General features: G+C 46.2%; 1 protein-coding gene across 1 annotated transcript; it reads left to right on the forward strand.

The window, feature by feature from the left end:
* Positions 1-1566: 1566 nt before the first annotated feature.
* TNFAIP2 (TNF alpha induced protein 2) lies at positions 1567-19114 on the forward strand. The gene is made up of 12 exons (XM_066552118.1): positions 1567-1629; positions 7236-7584; positions 9229-9856; positions 11123-11237; positions 12450-12575; positions 13313-13413; positions 13503-13601; positions 13779-13902; positions 14847-14969; positions 15852-16007; positions 17082-17203; positions 17623-19114. The coding sequence occupies exons 2-12, from the start codon at positions 7248-7250 to the stop codon at positions 17762-17764; spliced, it is 2073 nt and encodes a 690-aa protein (XP_066408215.1). The 5' UTR covers positions 1567-1629; positions 7236-7247; the 3' UTR covers positions 17765-19114.
* The last annotated feature ends 1219 nt before the right edge of the window (positions 19115-20333 follow it).

Raw genomic sequence — 20333 nt, forward strand, 5'->3', positions numbered from 1 at the left:
TCAGCTACATCAGGTTGCTCAGATTCCTGTCCAACTTGACCTTGAATGTATCCAGGGAGAGAGCAACTCTCACCTCTCTGGGCAACCCGTTCCAGTGTTTTATCACCCTCATCATAAAATGTGTCTTCCTTTTCTGTCATCTAAATCGACCTTTCTTCAGCTCCAAACCATTACCCCGTGTCCTATTGCAACAGGCCCTGCTAAAACCTTTGTCCCCGTCTTTCTTATAGGCCCCCTTCAAGTACTGAAAGGCTCAAGAAGGTCTCCCATCAACAAGTGGAACACAGATTTTCAGAGTCTTTGGGGCAAGGAAGGCAGCCTGTCCTTTTCAGTCTCTAGGCAGGGAGTCAATCCCCACTCTGAAGGTGCAGGAGCTTATTCATCTCTCCATTCATGTTTTCATGGGAAGTGCCATGAGCCCTGCTCTGGGCAAGGCACAATGCAGGACCCAGATACAGACAGCTGTGCTTTCAGTCATGCACCTCATCCCCAACAGCCCGCTGGTGGCAGTGCCCTGCTCAGAAAGCACAGCTTTCAAGGATCATGGAATATCCTGATTGGAGAGGACCTATATGAAGTCCAACACCCATTTCTGCACCAGACAACCTCAAAATTCACACCGTGTGTCTGAGAGCATTGCCCAAATGCTTCTTGAACTCTTGATACCATGACTACTTCCCTGGGGATCCTGTTCCAGTGTCCAACTACCCTCTGAGTGAAGAACCCGTTCCTGATATCCAACCTAAACCTCCCCTGACACAGCTTCAGGCCATTCCCTTGGGTCCTGTCTCTGGTGGCCATCGGGAAGAGATCAGTGCCTGCCTTATCTCTTTCCCTTTGTGAGGAGGCTGTAGGCTGTGATGAGGCCTCCCTAAGTCTTGTCTTCTCCAAGCTGAACAAGTCTAGTGACCTCAATTGCTCCACAGATAGCTTCCCCTACAGACCCTTCACCATCTTTGTTGCCCTCCTTCGGACACTCTCTAATAGTTTTATGACTTTCTTATATTGTGGCACCCAAAACTGCCCCCAGCACTCGAGGTGAGGCAGCCCCAGTGCAGAGCAGAGCAGGGCAATCCCCCCCCTTGCCCGGCTGGCGATGCTGTGCCTGATCCCCCCCAGGACACGGCTGGCCCTCCTGGCTTCCAGGGCACTGCTGGCTCATGTTCAACTTGCCGTCCCAGGTCCCTTTCCTCATTCCCCGGGCTGTTTGCACACCCAGAGATGACCACCTCAGGTGCAGAACACGGCATTTTTGGAGGCACCTGCTCTATCCCTGACGGCGCATTTCCAAGCCCGCAATGGGACACATCACTCAGCCAAGCCCTCGGGCAGTGAGCGCACGGCTCGGCATCCAGCGCTCTGTCGGGACAGGGCTCAGCCCCTCCGCACGGACCGACCCTCGGCACCAGGCGCTCCGCTGCCGGCCGCTTCCCCGCGGAGGGGATTTCTCGGTTCCCTTCTCCCGGGGGGAGGTGCAACTGGAGTTTCCCAGCAGCTGGTCCCGCCCCCGCTTTCCTCCCCTTATAGCCGGGCTGCCCCCGCCCCGGGCACACAGGCTGTGACAGTGCCGGTGACCGTGACAGCGCTGCTGGCCCGCCTCCAGCCCCGCCGCCCGGGAGCCGCCGCAGAGTAAGTCCGTCAGTCTCGGGTCTTTCCCTTCCCCTCGGGCCGGCGTCTCCCGCTTCTCCCGAGCCGCTGCCCCGCTCCGGGCTCACTTGCTGGGGAGCTCGGGCGCTCTCTGCTGGGTCCGAGAGTGGGGAACGAGGGGCACCCACGGAGGGTGGGTTGCCGGGCACAGGGACTGGTTTCAGCCCCACCTTGTAATTATCAGAATGGGGAATAAATCGGATCGCTGGCAGGACAGCAGCTCCAGGCATATCCCAGGGCTGGGCACCGCAAGGATATGTGCCTGGTAATTCCATTGTGACAGCTGGGTCTGATTTGTGCGGCTTTTCCCCTAAATTTCAGGGCACAGGCTAAAGCAGTGACTACTTTAAACCATTCACTTCCTTCCTACCCTTCTGCCATCCAACACCTTTCCCAAAATCCATATGAAGGTATTGAGCACCAAAGTGTCCTAAACCCAGATCTGGTGCTGGATTTCCGATCCAGTGTGGCACTTCTGCCCTCCATTCTTTGTCTCTATTTAAAGGAAGTGGTTTTCCCCCAAACCACAGGAAAGTAATTGGATTGTGATTCATTCAGTTTAGCTGTGCTGAAAAAATACCATTTCAGAGCCTGGACCCTCGATGACCCTGGGCAGCCCCTGGGACTTGGACCCTGCCAGGGTCACTGTGCCAAGCTGGCACATTTCTGCATTGCCATGCTTGCTTGCCCTTTTGTGATTGCTTTTTCTTTGTCAGGGATGTCCCACAGCTCCTAGGACCTGCCTTTTCCTAGAGCACTGAAAAGCCTATAGAAATACCCTTCTGTCTTTGTGCAGAGCCCCATATCCATTGCATCAGCTCTTCAGCACAAATTGAAAAATTCAACCCCAGGGTTAGGATCCTTGGTGTGTTCAAAGCAGAATTTCTTTTTGAAATTCTTCACTTTGCTGCTGCAAAGTGAAGAAGAGACTTTCTGTGACTGGAGCATATGGCTGATCTGGAAGCCATGGTGCCTCACTTTGACACCCAAGTTCAGGACAGAAAACCTGAAGAAACACTGTCCAAAGTGTCAGCTGCCTGTCCCCCACCAAGGGACTTTGAGGCTTTTCAGCTCTGATAAAGCAAATCACAAGGGAGCAGAGAGCTCAGGTTTGGGTTTGCTTCATTCACCCTCTCTATAAAAGATGCCTGGAAAGCCAAAGAATTTGAAAGTGCCGAAAGAAGCTCCCAGGGAATTTGTTTATCTTCTCAGTCGCTGTTAGCTCTAGCAGTAAACTTTGCAAACTCCAGGTCTTAAGAAAGGATTTGGCTTTGGAACTAAAAACTTTTTTATTATGAAAACAAAACTCTAGACAGCAGCAGCTGGTTTCTCTTTCAGTAGCAACAGTTCAAAATTATGCTGCTCATAATAGACTTGAAGCAAGAAGAAAAAACGAGGGTATTACAGTGCATTCTCTCTGGTTTTTCCCAATAACAGTGTCTATATAGAATTTTCTCTTTCTCTGTTTGAAATATTCTCACTAACAGCAGGAAATGATGGTTTACTGGATGGTTTTCAGGTGTGTGTCAGTAATTTAGGGAAATCAGAGTCTCATTTGGAAATGATCGTTGCACTGCACAACTGTATCTACACATGGTTTTATGCTGGCTTAAAGCATCTCTCTCATGCCAGGTGAGATGCCCTGGGGTCCTTTCCCTGCTCTATTACTGCCATTCCCCTGAATCCCTTGGGTTCCCCATCATCCCCAGCCCTGTAGGGCTGCCTGGTGATGCTGAGGCACATGGATTGAGTCCTCTGGGGAGTTTCTGCTCCTGCCTTGACTTCTTTACTGGAGACAAGTTTTGTTTTCCCTCAGCTCCCCATTAGGAGCAGAACTTGGCCACCATCAGGACGCTGCTGGAGCACATATTGAGTGGTGGGTATCTCACAGGGGTCTGCAGATAGGACTCTGGATGTGAGCAGCACAGTAGAGGGTCAAGGTGGGGTACTGGGTGGCCCAAGTCTTCTATAGACTGTGATTTCCCAGGCAGAGCCAAGTGGGAGCCCCCAGATTTGTGGTGTCTCCATTCAGTATTTAACCCAGATAACAAAAATAGTAGGAAAAACCCCTCACCTCCTAGGAGGGCTCCCAGCTTGGAGAGAATGAGTCTGGCATCTTTTTGGACTCTTTGCTTTGATGAATTAGCAGTTTGTTTAGGTGTCAGCACATGGTCTGAGGTATACCAAACTCAAACTGCCTGCACTGTTCTATTGCTTCAAAGATGGCTTGGACCAGTGCGATTCTTTTGTGTGGGCAGATAGATGACTTTGCTAGATAACTCTGGATTTCTGAGAGGCTGTGGGAGAATGGGAGATATTCACTGAAATGAGATATAAATCCTCATGACCTAGTATGCCAGCAGGCTGGAGAGGACCAAAAATCCAAACAAATGCTTGTTTGGATTTCTTTTTGACTTCTTTTTCCTGGCAGTTGCTCAGGAAAAAGAAGTCAAGAAAAAGTTCAGCAAAAAAAAAAGTTCAGCAAAAAAGTTCAGCAAAAAAATCCAGAATAGGGATAATTAATAAATCTCTTCCCCTGAGTGCTCTCTGGCACAGCATGAGCTACCCCTGACCAATGAGATCATTCTGCATGAAAGCTGTTTCCTTTGAGGAGGAAAAGGAGAAAATGGGAAGCCACTGTGCCCAGAGTCCAGGCTGGGTCGTTCTGTGTCTTGACTCTGCTCCAAGTGTTTCCCTTGCCCTTGCTGCCCACCCCAGAAAAGCTCCAGCTCAGAGGTAGGTGCTGTGATCAGCAGAGAGCTTGCTGTATCCCACCACAGCTACACCAGCAGTCACAGCACCACAGTCCCAGTGCTGCAGGGCATCTGAACAGGGTGGCAGAGGGTGCTCTCTGAGCTGTGCTGCTCATCTGGTTTGAAACCAGAAGCTGAATATGCTGTGTCAGAAATAATTGGAGCTAAAGGCTCCCCTGGCACAAACCATGTTGCCACATAACAATAATGAGGATGACAATGATAACAGTAAATTAGTAATAATACTGAGTTGGGAACAATGTCAACTCTTGACCTCAAATCATTACATTTCCTAAGACCTGAATTTCAGTTCTGGGAAATGATTTAGCATTTCTCCTGCTAAACAAATTAGAAGCCTGCTGGAGTTTTAGCAGGCTTTGATTTGTGAGAAGAGCACAGGCATAGAGGAGCAGCCTGCAGCCATCCAAGCCAAAGCCAAGCTACGTTGGGCAGGAGCATGTCCTGACAGAGGCAGGAGGTGCACTGCTAGCACAGCATCTCCTGCCTGTGCACCCCAAATGTAACCAGGAACACCTCCTTTTAGCTGAGTATTTCTTGTAGAAAGTGTTGGCATTTTTTTTTCTGTAAGTTTCTTAAAAGCATTTCTTACAGTAAAGTCTTGGTTTTCTAACAATAATGACATGGACAGGGAGTGTTTGGTACCCATTGACATTAAGACTGGGGCTGCATTTCAAGGCAGAAGTGGGAGCTGAGGTTTAATGGTTTTTCCTGCTGCAGATATAAACACAGGTCAACCAGCAGTGGCACATGATAATCCCTGGGCAAGAGTTCAAGCTGGCCAAATGTGAGAGACTGTCAGCTTTTGCATTGACAGCCTTGCATGGGTGCTTGAGGCTGGCTTTTTTTGAGCACTACCATGACAAAGTTCTGACAGATGTTAAAAACTCAGCTTCTAACCAGCTTAATCATTCCCTTACGGAGTCTTGCGTGTGTAGTGTCACTTGAATGCTTTTCAAAGGTCTATTGCATTTATCTTGGCATTGAAGAAGAACCAAAACTTCAAAGTCCACCTCTGTGATCATCATTCATCAAAATGAAAGACCTTAGCCTTTTAGAAGGGATGAGATACTTTCTTTGGTTAGAAAACAAACAAACAGAAAAACCCCAATAATGCTTTGTTTGAAATAATAGGAGAGAGAAAGGACTCGGATGAGTCTGTGCTTGAACAAACAGGAAGGAAGGGATTTGGCAGAATTAATCTAAGCACAGTGTTGTGTTGGGAAATGCAGGTTACGAAAAGAGCCCTGCAAAAATTAGGCAAGTCCAAGTCACTTGCAGAACATGCCTGTTGCCATGATTTTTTGGGGGTTGGTTGGTTGTTTTTCTGGATATTTTTGTAGTGGAAATGTAACAAAAAGGAACACTTTTCCACTGCTTTCAGGATTCTAGAGGGGCATCCTGACTAGCATAGCTGGAGTGAGCTGCAGGGGGTTTCCTTCCCCCTCCCCTCCTCAGTACATGTGCTAGGGAGATGTATGTGCACAGATTCAGCACAGCTGCTGCTAACCTGGGATTAGCTCAGTTACTTAAGAGTATGGTGCTAATAATGCCTTTGGTTGTGGGTTCAATCCCTGTATGGGCCATTCACTTCAGAGTTGGAATTGGTGATCCTTGTGGGTCCTTTCCAGCTCAGACTATTCTGTAACTCCTATCAGCTGAGCTCTGGTGCTCAGGCACCCTTTGCTTGCTCATGCAAACAGAACTCCTTCCCAAATGAGTTTTCATATTTGTTGTGTTTAGAGGGTAATAGCATTGCTAATCCTGAACATGGCCTGGCATCCAAAGCAGGGAGAAGGAAAGCTGTCAGCAAAGCCAGGCTCTCACTGCTCTCTGTATAACTTAGAATGAAAAGCCACAGTCTTCCAACCAGTTTTCGCAGAAATAAGTATCAAACTTTCTACCAGCATGACACATATCAACATTATAAACTTCACAAAGATATTTGAGGATCACCACATTGTGGCTGTATAACTGAAGCCAAATTCTTAATTTGTTTGAAGTCTAATTTTTCTGCCATTACTCAGTACAAGCAAACCAAAACTTGTCTGACAGTTCTTCATACAGATGTGCTTCAGTCTCCTAGAATGTCACTTTAAATAAAGCATTATTAGAATAAGGATTGGAAACTATGAGTAATTTTATTTATTTACAATAATTGCATCATTATAATCATTATACAAATAATTTTACTTATGCAAATAAATATTTTGCAATCTATTGAATTACAGAGGAACATAATTCTAAACATGAATTCTGAGAAGAAGTCATAACAATAACAAATTCCTGTTGTTAATTATTTGTAGTGTAAGAGTGTTGGTGGTAATGCAGGACTCTGGCAGGATCATGTTTGTTTAAACAAGGCTAAATTACCATGATCCTCGTGCCTTGTTCCCACTTACCTTGAGCACAGATCAGGAAAAAAAGTCCCTGAGTAAGGTGGGAATTGATTCTGATGCCATGTAAGAGTATGAGAGCTTTGTGGTTGTTTTGAAGTCACAGGACACTTATCCCACCCACATCATTCATGTGCCCACCCATGCTCATGTCCATAGTCACACAGCATCCCAGGGGAGAGCCTGACAAGCTCAAGGTCTCAAATCAGGACATCTGAATCACCCTCAAAATGGCTCTTTGATTTTTCTCTAATTTAGACTGGACATTAGCTGGGATGGTGTTGCTCAGGAATTCTCCTGTGCTCACACCAGATGTGTAACATTCTCCATGTTGCCCAAACATATGCCTTGCCACACTTTCTCCTTGGTATTTTTCTTCCTAACTGTTATAATCTGATTTTTTTTCCCCTGAAATTTACAGGCTAGAAGGAAAATGATGAAAATGTTACCTTTTTTCCAAAGTCCTTTTGGAATACGCAGTGGATCAGAGGGTTGCATTGATGCAAACAGGCCATTTGAAAACACTTCACCATCAGTAGCTGAGCAAGTCCCTGCCTGTCCTGAACCTTCTGCAGATGAGATCTGGTCCAGGGACCAGGAGAAGATGAGAGAAAGGCCAGAGGCAGCCTGCAGAGCTTCACGTGCCTCTTCCATCACGAGCAACGAGAGCTGCATCTCTGCCGGGGACAGCCCTGAGAAGGGGAACAAAGGAATAAAGGGAATACTTAAAAGTGCATTTAAAATAGTTAAAAAGACCAAGCCACCCAGTGGTAAGTGCTTCTCCATCCTCCTTGCACCACTTCATGGGCCATAGTTTCCTCTAGAGGGGCTGTATGAGGCAGGGAATCATCCCCTAGGGAAACAAAGGTACTGATAGATTGAAGTGACTTTTCCAAGAAGTCTGGGGAAAATTGGGCTGAGGGAGACATGACCTCAAGTCCTGGTCTTTTAGTACCAAGGGTACAGTCCTTGAGGAGCTGTCCATTTGCAGGTTTTCTGTCCAAAACAAAACTTATTTCTACTGGGGGCACAGAGAACTGTGGGTGGGTGGGTGAGAAACCAAGGTGTAACTTTCAGCTCTGTTCCTCCACCTCCTCCTACAAAGTCTTGTTGTTTTAGTACAAATTATTTCATTTCCAGACAAGCCTTGACCTGTCTAATTGGCATCTCTCTCTCCATATGTCAAATGCTTTCCCTAACTGGTGGTTTTCCTTCTTGGCCTTGAACTTGCTGCTGAAAACAGGCCTTTTGTACTTTTGTTCTTTCTGCTGCATTGCCCCATCCCCAATACTTTTTTTGGGGTTTTTTTTTGGGTTTTTTTGGTTTTTTTAAGCAACCAGAATTGCAGAAAATATTCCAGATGAGACACCACCAATGTAATATATTCCTATTTTCCCATCTCAGCTGGATATTTCTCACTGAGTACATCCTGGGGTCATAACTGATATGTTCACTACCACCTCCCAGTAAGGATTTACTAATTCTCCAGGCGTCTCTCTTCCTCCTCCATCTCAAGCTGATTCACATCCAGCTTGCAGCAGAAAATCCTGTTTGTTGCTAAGTAACTTTTGTTCTATTGCATTTGTATCTTAGGTTTTGTGCCATTAAATTTCAGCCCATTTACTATTTAAGTTATCCCATTGTTCCTGTAAAATACACCAAGCCCTCAGTTTCGATACTGTCTCTGAACTTTGTGCAATCAGCAGATGCCAAAAGGGCACTCCCAGCTTTTGTGCCACAATCTTTAAGGATAAATTAAGTAAGATGAGTTTCATGAATAATGTAATCTTTCTCCACCCAGGGTCCTCCATGCAAACATTACACACCTAAAAAATCTTATTTTGGGATATAACCTTGCCATTTCAACGAATAATTTCCCAGGTTTCTCTGTCTCAAGTAACTGGCTGTAGTTCAGATAAGATAGTTCAATTGTATTTGTCTTGCTTGCTAAATGTGTCCTCCCAAACAATTTCACAGGTCAGGTTGTGCCAAATCTATTTCTGGAAAACCCATGTGGTATTTCCTTCAGCACATCTTTAGTTACATCTTTCCATCTACATTATTTCTAGTGCCATGCTTCTGACTTTAGGTCATATTAATGGAAGGGGGATGAGCCATAACTAACTAACTCCACAAGACTAAATTTTGGAAACAATTATAGGTGGCTGGTGAATAGCTGTCCATACGCAACACGTTGGTGATGGGTATTCAAGTTTCCATTGTCCCAGTTAAAGGCAATCTAGAAACAATCTGATCTTTAATTAAATAGACTTTCTATATGGTGTAGGAGCCCAAGAGCTAGCATTTTGGAAGTATAAGCATTTTTTAAAAAGATTCCAGAGCCATCATTTTTTATAAAACATAAGTCTAAATCTTCACTCTTGGTTAAAGAAAGGCTGTTCTGTTTTCACCAGTCAAACAAGTCATGGATCTCCTTGGAGAGCAAAAGCTTTGTGATGCCATTCAACATCTGTTTGCCCTGGAGAAGAGCCTGTCTAGCAAAAGTGAGGAGGGACTGAACACCAGTCAAAAAGACATTGAGTCTGTCTATGAAGTTCTGAAGCACAAAGTCTTCAGCACCTTGAAGGATTCTGTGCTGCTTGCAAAAACAAACCCAGATCTGCTACAGCAGGCAGTGGAGGCTCTGAAAGAACAGGAGAAAGAAGATCAGAACTACATGTCAGAGAATCCACCGGACCAAAATATGCAATTTAGACCTAGAAAATGGAAAGAGCTCTGGATGGCTACAGTAAAGGAGTCAGTAGAGGCTCGAATGAAAGACACAAGCCGTACTCCTAGAACTGAGAACCTCTCTGCAGTTGGCCAGAACCTCCTGCACATGGGAAAGACAATGAAAGAAGATTTGACAGTGGTTGCCAAGTATATTAATAAGCTTTATCCTCCTGAGTTTAATGTGTTCAGCATATATGCAGAACTCTACCACAATTATTTTGCCTCCCAGGCAAAGAAAAATGCTGAGTCTCATCTGGAAGACAAGGATATTTACCTTCTTCTCTCGTGGGTGCACAATTTTTATCCAAAGTAAGTGGGCTTTTATACATGTTTACCCCTGGAAATCAAAATAGGCTCACTGGCTGCAAATCCAGGCATTTGCTTGATTTATGAGTTAGTATTACTGCAGTGCAGTCCAGCACCTGGCTAAGTTACTGGTGTTACTGATGATGTGCTGATTTACAGTCCTGGCCAGAACAGCCAGAAGGGACACTCTCAAGGCTACTAGTCTGTAAATGAAGGGCTGTTTCACCATTCTGGCTTCTGGGCAACAGACACACAAATGCTTAGGGCTCCATCTGTGGGGTAAATTGGTCAAGTTCATTGCCTTGATATCAATTCCAGTTGCAGACCTGGGCTCACTCTTGAAAAATTTTGAAATTTCAGCCCTTTGTACCAGAGGGCAGACAATAAAAAGAACAACCTGAGATGCAATTATCCTGGGCATGGAGGATGTTGCTTAGGTGTTACTCACAGTCTATGTTTTCTTCACCTTTAGGAGAGCCAGGGGTGCGCCCCTGTGAGAGGACACAATCCAAGGGTCCCCATAAACTCTGTAGGTTACTGAACTGAAAACATTGCTTGTGGCTAATAGTACTGAGTGGAGAATTGAGGGCTTTCACTTCTTAGGTGGAAACCAGTAAAGACACCAGCAATGTTTCTTCTGTTCCAAAGTCATTCAGCTCCACTTTTTCCTTTTTGTGCTCCACTGATGAGTGTAATGATTCATTGTTGATCCCGGAAGTTTTCCACAGCCAGTGTTGTGCTCTAGATCAGGATATTCAGGCCTGAATTAGCCTGTGTTTAGGAGTGAGCAGCTGTGAGGAGCAGGGCTCAGCCCAGCACTGGGGACAGTCTTGGCCAGGGTAGCAGCTGCTTTGGGATTGTTCCCAGAGGCCACATCCAGGTGTCTGCTGAGGAACCACCTCCCAGCCATCAAACACCAGCTTTTCATCTGCTCACCTCTCTGTATGGATGGAGAGAGGTCATGTCCAGGGGCTAGACTCCCCTGCTTGCTTCAGATCTCCCATCCCCACCAGAGCACAGTGGCTGCTACTCAGGAGTTTGACAGACCATGACACCATTCACAGGGTTGCTTGTGGTCCCACCCTCACAGATCTCACCCCTGGCACATATCCATTCAGCTTCTCCAAGTCCTGCCTGGACTGAAGACAATGTACATTTCCATCTGTTTTTTCACTGATACCCTCAAAAAGTGTTAGTGATTTGCATCAACAACTGTCTTGAATTACACTGCCCTTGGAAAATACAATTGTTTGACTTTTTTCATTCCAGGGACATGAGGAAAGATCATGCTTTAGCCATGGAGTTGGATAAAGTTAAGCTTGGAAGCCTTTTGCCTTCAAGTCTGAGCAAAGAGCTTGAAAATAAATACCTTGACAGTGAAGAGGTAAGAAAAGTTCAGTCACTCCTCTTCTTCCCTTCACTGCTCCCATATGACTCCTCAGAGAAGCTGTGACTTGTCCTGCACACACACTTCTTCACCAGTGAACCACACACCCTTCCAGGGAGAAGCAAAAGCTTTTGTTTGTTTTTGGGGAGCAGGTCACCTTTCTGCTAGATGAGACCTGCAGAGCAAACTTCTGCTTGGCCCTGGCAGCCAGGAGAAAAGAACTGCTCTGTTCTTGTAAATCATGTGGTAGCAACGGGGAAAATCCAACAACAGATCTTTATAGGCAACTTTCTCATTGTCTGATAAATCTCTAGAGGGATTTATGGTCCCTCTCACAGGAGTCTCTGAAGGATCTTGGATTACTCCTGCTATCTGCAGAGGTGCCAGACCTTGGGTGAGCGCAAAGCATGGAGTTCTGGTTTTGACAAATCTCTTTCTTTGATGGAGAATTGCCTGCTCTGCAGAAAATAAAAGTTGCTCTGGTTTTTGTATCACCCTTCCCTTAATGGAAACAAGAAGCCACTTCTAGAGTATTCCCATAGCTTAGTGCTTTTGGCATTTGGGGCTGGAATTCCCGGAAAATGAGAAGATGAGTTCCAAGTTTAACTGTAGTCTGTGATGGTTTGCATATGGGAGAGGTGGTGTGAGGTCTGCAAAGTGCGTGAATGGGACACGGGGGGATCAGCAGACACTGCACAGACCATTCCCAAAGCCTCACTGCAGCACAGAGAGGTCAGAGCAGAGAAAACCTGAGAGCACTTTGTTTCCCTCTCCAACACTTGTGTGGCGTCAGAAGAGCTCATGAAAAAGGATTGCAAAAGCAGGTGGCTCTGAGAGTGACACACACACAGTGTGTGGTTGGGGGAATTTGGGCTCTGGCACATGTAGCTCCTGCAACCTTCCTACCCACTGCTCCCCTCCCTGCCCTCCTGATCCCCCGGATGTGGAGGTGTGATGGGATCTTCACTCCCACCTTAAAATACTCAACTCACTATTGTGTAGGTATCGTGAGGGGGCTGTCCTTGTTGCTGTGAAGTCATGGGTCAAGCATCTCCAAGGAACCTTTATATCCCAGCCAGGGCTAAGGAAAAAGTCTGCTGAGCCAGGCAAAACGTGGGTGGGTGGGTGGGTGGGTGGGTAAAACCTGCGTAAGGCAGGAGCTGTTGCATCCATGTTGTAGTAAATGCCATTGTTCTTCCTTCCCTAAAGGTTACTGTCAAAAATTCACTGAGCAGATGTTTAGATAAAGAAATCCAAAGATGGAAAGAAGACAAGGAACCAGAGAAGCTAAATGGACATTTTCAGAGTGAACTGCTAGGAATATTTGTTATCCAGGTAATACAAAGCTATATTAAAAATAAGCAATTGCATCTTTTACCTACTTAGGATTTGAGACCAACTATGGTCAATGCAGAAAAGGAAAAGGCCAAGTCAATTGTGTAGAGTGGTAGCAGAGGTGGGTGGTAGAGGGAAGCTCAAAACCATGGTCTGTTTTGGGCCTGGTGTACCATGGGACAGAGGCAAATGCCTCTATAAGCAAAGCAAGAAGAAAAACTGCTTTCATTCTCCTGTGCAATTTCTTCTGCATCCCCAGCAGCAGAGAGACAGGAGAGTGGCTCGGTTAATTGAGAAATGGGGAGTCTCTTTGTTCCTCCCAGGAGAAGTGCCACAGGCAGAGCTGCCCCTTTCCATCCTCTGGCTGCAGAGGATTAGTTGAGTTTATTTTTAAAAAACAAACCTCTCATGTGTTGAGGTTGTCGTGATTAAATTGTTCATTTAAATGCAATCTAACAACATTAAAAAAAAAAGCTAAAAGAAAAAAAAAGAAACAAAACCAAGTGTGAAAGTGTGAAATTGCCTACTTTCTCAGCTGTTTTCTAGATTTTCTTCATGCTCCTTTTGAACCTTTCATCTAAGTATGGCTGCTCTTTGTGGTCCCTGGATCAGTTGCAGGGGGGGATGCAGGAGAGCTGGGTGCAGCTCTCAGCAAAGGATCTGCAGCTTCTTTTACCCAGCAAACCTGGCCTTTTTGGAGCAGGCAACATTTAAAACTGATCTCACTTTTCTGTTAGAGTATCTACAGCAGCCAGAAGCGAGCTGAGGACATCAGCAAAGCTGTGGGTGAGGAGCTGTCCCGCCGGCTGCTGAAGGAGCTGCCAGCCTTCCTGAGGAGGTGAGCTGGGGAGGGGCTGTGGGCACTGGGGCTGGCACAGCACCTGGGCAGCCACTCACCCACCTCTCCTCTTCCCATCTCCCCTCCAGCTACAGGGATGCCTTTGAAGACTTCAAGGAGAAAAGCAAGAAGCACACATACTACAAGCCTATACTGATTGCAAATATTAACAACTGCTGCAATTTTAGGTAAGGGTCCAAAAGAAAAGGTTTTGCTCCTTCCTCTGCAGGCAGTGTATAGAGGGGAGGTACTCCAGAGTGAGCAGAGGTAGGTCCATCTGCCTGCAAAAGGTTTGGAGACCTCTGAATTTCTCTCTCTTTCCTCTGAGGACAGACTGTTCTGATCTGACTGGTATTTTCTTTCAGAGACTACACAGAGAAATACGTGGCAGAAAAGGAGGACAGTAAAGCCGATATCCTCAGCACTCTCGCTGATATTGAAAACAGCGGCTTTGATGTGCTGCTTCAACAGCTCTTTGCCCAGCTGAAGGTACAATATCTGTGCTCCACATCCTTCTGCCCCATGGCTCAGCTGATACCAGGGCAGGGCATGTTCTCCTGCTGTGCTATCTGTTGTTCAAATCTCTGATTCAAATCAGCCAAGTTCAGAAGGGACAGGATTGGTCCTAACCCACACTGCTGCAGGAAAACTCCCACTAAGCTCTCCTTGAGCTGGTCCTCAAGCCTGCAGGCAAAATGGGTGCAATGACATAGGCATGACTGTGCAGGTGAACATAAAACCTGCTGATGGCATCTGAGACAACAGCTACAGCAGGGAGAGTCTCAACCTGCAGCTATTTGCTCTCCACACTGTAGAAACACATCACTAATGGCATAAACTGCAATTATGCAGCTTTTGGCTTCCCCATAAAGGTGACCTGAAGGGCATTTCTGTACTTCTGGCTTCCTTTTTTTTTTTTTTTTGTTTATATATATAACACAATCTTTTCGAGTTAAGCAATTTTGGTGGAGGAAAAGGAAGCGTAGGAGTCAGGAAAGTTCAGCCACAATCTCTCCTGCTTTCTCTGTAGAGCCTTTTGGAAGGCACGAGAGAACAGGGGTACAAGTTTTTCATTTTCATATTTATTTACTGTGGCTGAGAAAAATTATGAACATCTCATAAGGATTCATTTTTTTTCCCCTGATGGTTCCATAAGTCTTCAATCAGACAAGATGGTGAGGGAAAAAAAAAAGGCAGAAATAATAAAAACACCTCCAATATTAACCTTTCAAGCCCTTGGTCTTGCTAACCATGAGGAGACAAGAAGGGGACAGCCCCTTGTTCCCCTGTCCCTGTAAGGCATCACCACACACCCCTGCACAGGACTGCACACCACGCTCTCCCTACATGGGATACTCCACATGTAGGAATGACAAATACACATTTGCATAGAATTTGTTTCAGGTAACTTAGCAGATTTTCCTTTTTTTCAGCCAATGTACAAGAAGTTTACAGAGAATAAGTGGGATTCCAGCAGTGAAATTATGAATGAGATCATTAAAACCACCAGCAAACATATTTCAGACTTCAAGACCTTAAAGGACCCGTTTTACCATGTAAGTCCAAGAGAAATATTGGAGGGATTCTGGGGTGCTGGGGCTGCATTTTCAGCTCTGATCCTCTGTGGCTTGAGCTGCCTTGACCTCTGGTGAGCTGGCCTGGTATCAGGAAGCCTCTCAGGAAGGGTTTCCATCAGCATGCAGTTTACCCAGATAAGGCACATAAATCTCACTCTCTTCTGACAGAAGCAGACTTCTACAGCTCTGCTGCAGTGTTTGCAGAGCAAACCATTGCTGATGCAGAGAAAGTGCTTTAGAGACCACCCAACACGTGGCCTTAATTACAGATTTGGTTTAGCAATCTTGAAACACAGATATGCAGTTGCATGGTTCAGTCTCATTGCTCCTTTGATTGGCCGAAGGGCTGGAGGAGGTGGATGCAAATGGGACAAATCCCAGAGAACTGAGCCAGAACCACATCCTCACTGGTCCTGGACTATATATGAAATATCATAATATAAGACAATATTTGATTTCCTGTCTTTGTCTTTTTAGTAGCTGGGACAAATAATGATGTTTTATGTGTTAGAGAGAAGAACAGGAAGAACAGCATGAATTCCTGTTTCTCTGGAATACTGTTACTCCTCTACCACATGGAGATCTTTTCTGCACTTTAAACTCTTCCCAGAAGGAAATAAACATTTGGAAATTCCCATTCTTATTAGAGCACAAAGAAATTCTCAGCATCTAGGATGTGCTGTAACCGGTCTTTGGAGGCTGGCAACCAGGGCTGTTCCTGCTGTGTAATCTGCAGCAGGCATTGGTGGGGCATGGCTCACAGCACCCAGGGTGGTTTTGTCCTCCATCCACACACATGGTTTGTTATGTCCCCAAGCAAAAGAGGGATGGATGATGATTCCCTCCTCTCCTTCCCAACAGGCTATTGTTGAGAAGATCCATGCCCGTTTGGTTAAAGAGTACATTGTGAGGCTGCTGAAGAGGAAGGTCAGCCTGAAAACTCCAGCACAGCAGCAAACTCTGGCCCAACACATCTCCAAGAATGCTGCTGACCTGGAAGCCTTCTGCACCAGCAATGTACGTGAGTGCTTGCCATGAACCCATCAGCACAGGGCACAAACACACTGAAAAACAGGAAAGTAATTCTGGGAACTTTTGTTAACCTTTTCAACTCAGTCTAATTTCCTGGAAGGCAGGACCTTAGGCAGAAAGTGGTCTCTACATGCCTGTAGGCAGAAAGGGTCCCCCACACTGTAAGCAGCCGGCCCCTCCCTGCTTGGAGAGACATGATTTCATCTTCCTTTGTCCCACAGGCAGTTTCCTTTCGAAGATTTATACTAATAGGGTCAAAAGACTTAGATAATCTTTTCCGGTTTTGGTACAGCTTCCATGAGTCTGGGTTTCCTCTCACCCTTGATTTCCCTGATGCTGCAGCTTTTAGGTAAGCCAACGGCTAAAGCAGGCAGTGTGGGGGTCTGTGGTATGCAAGGAATTTTTCCACAAGAGCCACAGCTGGAACACCCCTCTCTGTCCTTTGGGATCATCTCCCTCCTTCCATGCCTCTAATTTTGCCTGCAAAAAAAGCTAACAGCTAAGCCAAAACCTGTCCTCCATCACTCCATGCATGTTTGACTGGACAAGGAACAAGTCTGAGTTTCACACAGAGTGGGTAAGAGAGCTGCACCTTGGAAATTCCAATGGTCAGGAAAAAGCTCTCGCTGGGGCTTCTACCTGATTTTGGTGATACCTGGAGATACCAAAGGCAAGGGTTGTGTTTGGAGCTGGAGCAGAGCAGCACGTGGCAGTGAGTCACCTGGCCCATCTGATTTCAGACCTTGGTACACACACCAGGCAGTGCAGAAACCCAAGGAAAAGGAAATGAGCAGATAGAATCTGCTGAGGTGGATGTGGAAGTCTCAGTCTTATGGCAAACCACACACCATTTGTGTGAGAGGATTAAAAACCATCAAAAAGTTAATCCAGTTTTTCCAAGGCTACCTGAGGCAGAAACAGCACTGAAAACAGAGAAGCACCTAAAATCATTCATGTGTCCTATCCACTTGCCAAGAAACAGCCTCAGGGGGCAGCTCCTGGGGTGGGGGGCACTTTGCATCCCCATGATGTCCTGCTAACCACTTTTTCTTCTTGCAGGGATCTCAAGCCACGTGGCTGAATTCAGCACTCCCCAAACTGGCTGAAATAATCCGACTTCAGGATTTAGGTGCTATTAAAATTGAAGTCGCAACACTCGCCACAACGTACCCAGACATCCGGTAAGAGATGCTGAAACAGATTTGCTAGTACTCATAAGGAATTTTTTAATTGTGCCAGAAAGCAGTCAAATATGAATATAGGTGAGGTTCATACAGCCTGAGCCTATAAACCTGGGTGGGGGCTGCCTTCCAGGCTGTGGCAATCCCAGTCCTATCAAAAAGCAAAGGAAGATATGAATAAAAGCCTGTTGATATATTCCAAATTCTGGCCTAATTTTCTCCTTTACCTTGGAGATTCCCTTCCCTACCCCAAACATCCCAGGACAGTGCAGGGTCTTGTGTAGGACTGCCAGGTACTGAGCTGGCACCCACAGGGACATAAGCACACGCCACAGGGTGGGAGCCACATCCTGGTGCAGTGGCCCTGACAGGTGGAAGTGTGTGGGAGGAAATAACACCTGCCCATCTCTCTTCCACAGCAAAAGGCACCTGGAAGCATTCCTGCACATCAAAGCCAATTTGTCACGCAGTGAACTCAAGAGCATCCTGGGCTACTTGGCAGACAGCACAGCATCCACACAGCCCAGGGCCCCGCTCTTCTCCAGCATCAACGTGTCCTAGACCAAGGCATGCCTTGGCACTGCCCTGTGCTGGACTGTGGGGTGAGCTGGGGATGGAGACCATCTCCTGGAGCAATGCATGGCACACACTGCCACCTTTTCCTATGGAAAGTGCTTTGTCCCAGTCTGGTGCTCAGCATCTCTGTGGGAATCATCATCCTCCCTGTGGGGCTGGGCACAGGGTGCACCCATGGGAGGTGCAGTGCCCACACAGACCAGGGCTGCTCCTCCCACCAGTCATGGATTCCCTCTGAGGTCTCCTTGTGCCACCACGTTCTCTGCCTGGACACTGCCCTGGAGCTCTGAACTCCATCTACCTCTCAGGGTGCCACAAAGGCCACATCACAGACCAAGCAGGCACCACCTATGTAGCTTTTTATCTTCTAAGGAAATTAAGGGAAACAAAAACCGAAACCAACATTTAGAGATGTGTAGCATCCCATGGACTCTTGAGATGTTGGGAGAGTCCCATGTGAGCATGCTTGCAATCCATCTGCCTTCCTCAGAGCTGGGCAGGGCACTGTGTTAGGCTGGTGGGAGAGGCATGAGGTTCCTGGGGAGGAGGAGCTGCAGCTCAGCTGTGGCAGGGCTCTTGCCAGCCCCCTTGGAGCAGCTGCAGGCTCTGACCCAGGGCAGCAGCACTGCCCAGGGCCTTGGGGTTTCCAGTGGAGAACTGACCCTGGGGAATCATGTGCTTCCTCCACTTCTGGGAGGTAGGAGATCCTGGGCCCCTCTCCAGTGACCCCATCCAGTGTATCTGCATGGAGGGACCCCTCAAACAGAGGCTGGGAGCAAGCTGCCTATTGAAATGGATTGTCTGGGTGAAGCAGCAGCTGATAAAACACTTTGGATATTACTGAAGTCCTCCTTACCAAGGAGAGGACTTCCAGACCCCATTAACAATGCAGGCTTTGATGGGGTGTGGAACTGGTCTCAAATATCATCAATACATACTGAGCACCCTGTATGTGTCACCATTCTCTTGCTCACTCTTTCCCCTTGTGCTGTGAGGTAGATATGATGTGAAAATACAAATGGGTCTCTTGTGAAACTCTGTTTTGTTTCTTACAGCACAGTTTTTTTGGGAACTTAATCACTTGCCAGAACAGCACTGTGTATATTTGGAGACCTTTCCCTTCTGTTCTCCTCTGTTTCAACTTTTGCATCAGTCTGTGGAAAGTCAGTCCGGAAGGAAGATGCCTAATGACTGTGCAAACTATATAATATATATTTATATGTATATGCAATATACCACCAGTGTATTTTTGCATCCAATTTTATTTTTTCTCAGTTAGAGATACTAATTTGCAATGTTTATAATAAACAGTATTCAAATATGCTAGAAAAGTGACAGTTTACTGTGTTGCCACTGCTGTGTTGTCTTTCAAAGGGCCATTTCTCCCAGCCTGCTCTGGTGCCTATCACCCACTGGTTCCAAGTAAGGGGTGTTGCTGGACTATAGACAGGCTGGAAAAGCATTGCTGCTGCCTCTGTAAGACATTCACTGAGCAGGGTGGGCTGCTCACTAGCAGTGGCCAGTGGCACATTCTCAGAGGAGTCTTCTGCCAACAGGTCCTGTAGCAAAATTGTGCCATGAGTGGAAAACAGTGTTTTGATTTTAGTTTGCAGCCTGGCCACAGGCAGCACAAATCACCCTCTCCTTCCTTAAGCACACTCACACAAAACTCATATAGACACGTGGGTTAAAAAAATTATTATTTAAACACTCATCTCAGCTACAGTTTAAAGGCAAATGCCAAAATGACTTCTGACTGTGCTGAGCACTCATGACAACTGTCACCTATTGGGTAACATTTTCTTTCCCAATTAGTGAAAGGTCACTTTATTGCTATAAAATACGTATTTTGATTTAGAGATCTGTTAAAGGCCTACAGAAATGCATCATGCAAGTGATTACACTGATCTTTAAAAAAAAAATCCAGCTAAGTAAGTGCCCAAAGGGAAACAGTATCTATTTATATATCATAATTAGCATGGGTAGGAGAAAATGGTTTTCATACACATTTCATAAGCCATATGGAAGTGCATTGTGCAATCTCTTCATCCTGCTATAAAACCCCAGCTTTCATCTCTAATGAGCCCGGGAAACTAATTTATTTATCTTCCCGCATGACTCGACATTTAAAATGGCATTTATTTATAGGTGGCATATTACACACAGCCAGGTAGTTTCAGGAAGTTGCACAAATGTCTTCTGATAACAGTGTTAGTTCAATATGATAAATAGCACTTCTAAAACTAAGTAAATAAAATTTTCTGAGGTCAGCGTGGCTCGACTTTCTTTATCACGCAACCTCTGCTGATGCTGATGCCTGCCCCTCCTTGGAGGCAGAGCAGATTGGGAAGATTAAAAAAATAGGATCAATTTTACAGAACAGTTAGGAAAGCTGGTTCCTGAGCACAGCTGCTGTGGCATTACCAGCTTTCCCTGTTTGCTGTCATCAGTGTCCCCAGCACATCAGCACACAACAGCCACCACACTGGGCACAGGCTGAGCTCAGACATACACTCACAACACTCCTGGCTGCCTACCCATCCCTCCCACCTGG

This window comes from Molothrus aeneus, chromosome 6, assembly GCF_037042795.1.
Source record: "Molothrus aeneus isolate 106 chromosome 6, BPBGC_Maene_1.0, whole genome shotgun sequence".
NCBI classification, from domain to species: Eukaryota; Metazoa; Chordata; class Aves; order Passeriformes; family Icteridae; genus Molothrus; species Molothrus aeneus.